Raw genomic sequence first — 4153 nt, forward strand, 5'->3', positions numbered from 1 at the left:
ATTAACAATAACTGATAGAGCTCGTGGTTTAGGCCTATCTGTCAATCAGATGCGCTCTCAGCCACTGATCTATGCTCGGGACGTTTTCTTTTAAAATGATCATTGGCTGATAGAAATGTTAAAAAAATATATAGTATTTTAGATGGTAATAAGATCAAGACCCTTGATCACGTCATGATCTATTCTGTCGTGCAGCGCTCAAAATTGTGGACAAGCCAGGTCCACCGTAAAATAACCTCTGAATAGTTTTTTCGAACTGGTTCTAATGACTTCTAATCACTTTTAGCAAGCACGAGGGAGGCGAATGGTAATAAAAATATAAAAATGAAAATAGAATACCCTTGATGGAATCGAATCGACTCTCGATTCCCAACGCCTCGGAATCTATTCTTTTTGGAATCGATTCCCAGCCCTAAGAAATCCTGCAGGCGCCCCTGACTCTCGTAATTATGGCTTTTAGCGAGCATGAGGGAGGTGAATGGTGCTTCTCAAACGGAAGGCTGCGTCCTAAAATCCAGATGATCTCAGTACCGATCGTTTTCTTTCAGTTTATTTTCGTGAATTTAAATGTGTGCAGCCTTCGTAGGATGCAGCCTTCCGTTTGAGAGGCACCCATAGATAAACTTTGTTGAACTGAAAAGGGCTCTAAATGAGGAGTCGATTCCCCTTGACGGAATCGAATCGACTCTCGATTCCCAACGCCTTGGAATCTATTCTTTTTGGAATCGATTCCCAGCCCTAGTTTGGATGATGTGTGTCTTCCGAACTCAGGTGCGCACCCGCGAACCGTACATATTAGGTGTGTTCGACTTAAAAGCAGTGCGGCTCAGACCGATCAGTGTTTGACATCAAAGTACCTCGAGAGGTACGAAAGCATAACCGTCTGTATGGTAATTTGATGTCATACACCGGTCGGTCTGCACACGCAAACAAAGCCAAAACCTAGATATTTTAGGCAATACAGAAATCCTGGCCAGGACGCGTCCTGGGAAAATGGCACATATGGTCACCCTAGTATATCTAATTTCTGTTTGCCTTCAGAGTCCTTTAGAGCATTTGCAGTAGGCTAACATTCGTAAGGCAGACGTAAGTGCCGTTATGTACTGAAGATTACTGAAGAAGTACTCCAAGATACTTATAGGAGGTCATATGTCACCCCTCTCCCCCGGGTCCTCACCGCCACACCTCGTTCTCGCTCCGAGTGGGTCTCGAACCCGGGTCTCCAGCATGGGAGGCGGAAGCACTAACAAGGAGGCTAAATGGCTGCAGCCACTAGCGTCAGTCGCCAGTGCGTCTCTTGATATCAGGGGAGTGAGGTTTTTACCTGCACAGCACCTACTCGCTGGCCTCCGTTACACGTGTATGTCCCAAAATTATCAATAACTCATTCGACAATTAAAAAATGCTCTTCTGAACCCTACGAGTGACGTCACGGACACTACGTCCATGTTTTTTTTACAGTCTATGGTTCGGACCCAAATAATATAATGTGAACACAGTCCAGCGGGGGCAGGGGGAGGGGGGAGCAATCGAACTCGGCTCGGACCAAGCAATCGAACCAAGTGTGAAAGCACCCTAAGAGTGTAGTGAAACCGACTTCTGTTATTTGTAGTTCTTCATGGAGAGGGTAGTGGGTCCATGGGTTATGTAGTTCCTCACTGGGAATAAGTTTTTTATAATGTTGAAATCACTGACTATTATCTACAGAAGCATATACCATCACTTAACGGTCTCATAGCTTGTGAAGAGTTAAGTTGATCTTGAAAGTTTTATTAAAGAATTTGGCCTTATCTCTTCTTTCAAAGACACATGCCATTTTCTTGCTCTGCCATTCCACATCGAGAGAGATCCCCTTGTTACATCAAGATCTCAAAACTAACTTACTGTAAAGACGAACAGTGACACCAACTGCTGCACGAGCAAATGCTGCACTTAAAAGAGGATCCAACTCATACATATACAGGTGCATCTCAATAAATTAGAATGTCGTGGAAAAGTTCATTTATTTCAGTAATTCCACTCAAATTGTGAAACTCGTGTATTAAATAAATTCAATGCACACAGACTGAAGTAGTTTAAGTCTTTGGTTCTTTTAATTGTGATGATTTTGGCTCACATTTAACAAAAACCCACCAATTTGCCATACCTTTTACGCATTGAATTTTCATTGATTTTTCCAGTTGTTTTGTGATTACCGGATAAGTATTTTTAATAAAAAGTTTATAATGACTATAAAAATAGAAATATTTTATAGTGGATCATAACTAGAAAAACAGATTTTGCAGGACTGGAACTTACTTGGGAAAAAACATTGCTGTGTGACAAAAATGGTTGGTCTAGCTTTATATTATTTAATAAAAAAAAATAAAAAAAGAATATAAATATAATATATAATATATAGACACACACAGAATTACATATATACATATCATTTTGTCACTTTATTTTAAGGACCAATTCTCACTATTAACTATTAATTATGACTTTTGCCTCATTAAATTTCAAATTTGCTGCTTATAAACAGTTAGCAAGGTAGTTCAATTTAGGTATGGGGTGGGATTTAAGGGTCTAAATTATGGTCATGCAGAATAAGGCATTAATGTGTGCTTTATATGTAATAAACCGCCCGCGTGCTAGTAATTTGCATGCTAATAAGCAACTACTTAATAGTGAGAAATGGTCCTTAAAATAAAGTGTTACTACACTTTTTTGTAAATTTCTTTTTATTATTATTATTTTATTAATTTTTTTTTTACACATTTGTGTAAATAAATTAAAGAGTCATTTGTGTATGTGTTTCTCTGCTTACCTCTCCTATCTGTATGTGCGTCTCTTCAACAGACTGACAGTATGAATGGATAATCTCCTGTATACGCAGAACATGTTCCTCTTCAATGCCCTGGAATTTCTGTAGACACAAACACACAACCTTTAAATAATTTATCTTTCTAAAATGGTGCAAAAGCAGTTTAAAAATGGATAATACTTGTTTTAGACAGTGTTGAAAAGTGAAGCTAAAAACAGATGTTAGAAATGATACTTAATCAGACCAGAATCTTTTTCCACAAAAGTCTTGTGTGTGTGTCTGTACATAAGACCCCTTCTTATGTTGTTGGCACAACACTATGAATAGCCTATTTGGGTGGTCTGGGTAAAAAGCATGTAACACGCACAGACAGTGAAAATAAATATGCATGAGTGTATGCGGGATATGTGTGTGTGTCAAGGATGGCTGCATGCCTGATTTGCTGTTTATGCTTCTCTCAGACTGACAGTAGGGTTTTAGAAGATTTAAGAGGAAGAGGAGAAAAAGATGAGGAAATGAGCAGAAACAAGATAATGACAGCATAAGCCAGAGCATGTGTGACCACAGGGAAAAAACGTGTTTGTGCATGTGTGTGGATCATTTAAAAAAAACATCAATAAGAAGCTTAAGCTTCGAATGTTTGAGGCCTCTTTGGCTCTGATTTGGGACTGAAAAATAAGTGTGCGGGATTGGTAAGGGACTGCTAATGTTTCCTGCATGGCGCTACTGAATTTAAAACACCAAGGCAAAAAACATGACATTCAGACATTATATTACTATTTATATTAAAGGGGTCATATGATGCGATTTCAATTTTTCCTTTCTCTTTGGAGTGTTACAACAGTTCTTTCTGGTCCTCGAATCTGACTGAGTTGGAGGTCTTTCCACTCATTAAATATTTAATCAATATCGCTACGTTTTACTGTTTGTATCACTCCGCTTGCAGCATTTCTCACAGCGAGTGTCATGGTGGATGCCCAAATCCACTATAAATTTAGAAATAATACTGTTTTTGTGTCACCAAATGTAGTTGTTTAGACTTCAAATATGTGGTTTGTAAATAAAGATAATGTCTATTTGAAAACGTTTTCGGAGACGTGAGCTCCAGGGCTTCAGCGGCCTCACCTCGGCCAATTCTTCGGGAATTTGTCACTGGTTCTGATGTCTCTATAGTGGTTAAACATGAGCTATAATTCGTTTTGGGGAAATCTAACAGGCAATCTTTGGTCTCTTTAATCTATTATTTGTTCCAGAGCAAATAGTTTTGGCTGAGGGCAGAATCTCATCACGTTATATTTTATGTAACTCCAGCCCCTGCCCCTTTAATCGATTCTAAAATGCCCGTTT

The 4153-nt window shown here is 38.9% G+C and overlaps 1 protein-coding gene across 1 annotated transcript in view; it reads right to left on the reverse strand.

Annotated features, from left to right (window-relative positions):
• LOC107757502 (F-BAR domain only protein 2-like) overlaps positions 1-4153 on the reverse strand; it is a 35010-nt gene that overhangs the window by 28263 nt on the left and 2594 nt on the right. Inside the window, exon 5 of the mRNA XM_016574989.1 lies at positions 2810-2908. Within this exon, the coding sequence (XP_016430475.1) occupies positions 2810-2908 (99 nt within the window). The remainder of the gene's footprint in view (positions 1-2809; positions 2909-4153) is intronic.

Source organism: Sinocyclocheilus rhinocerous, unplaced genomic scaffold, assembly GCF_001515625.1.
Source record: "Sinocyclocheilus rhinocerous isolate Xijiao unplaced genomic scaffold, SAMN03320098_v1.1 scaffold984, whole genome shotgun sequence".
Lineage (NCBI taxonomy): Eukaryota > Metazoa > Chordata > Actinopteri > Cypriniformes > Cyprinidae > Sinocyclocheilus > Sinocyclocheilus rhinocerous.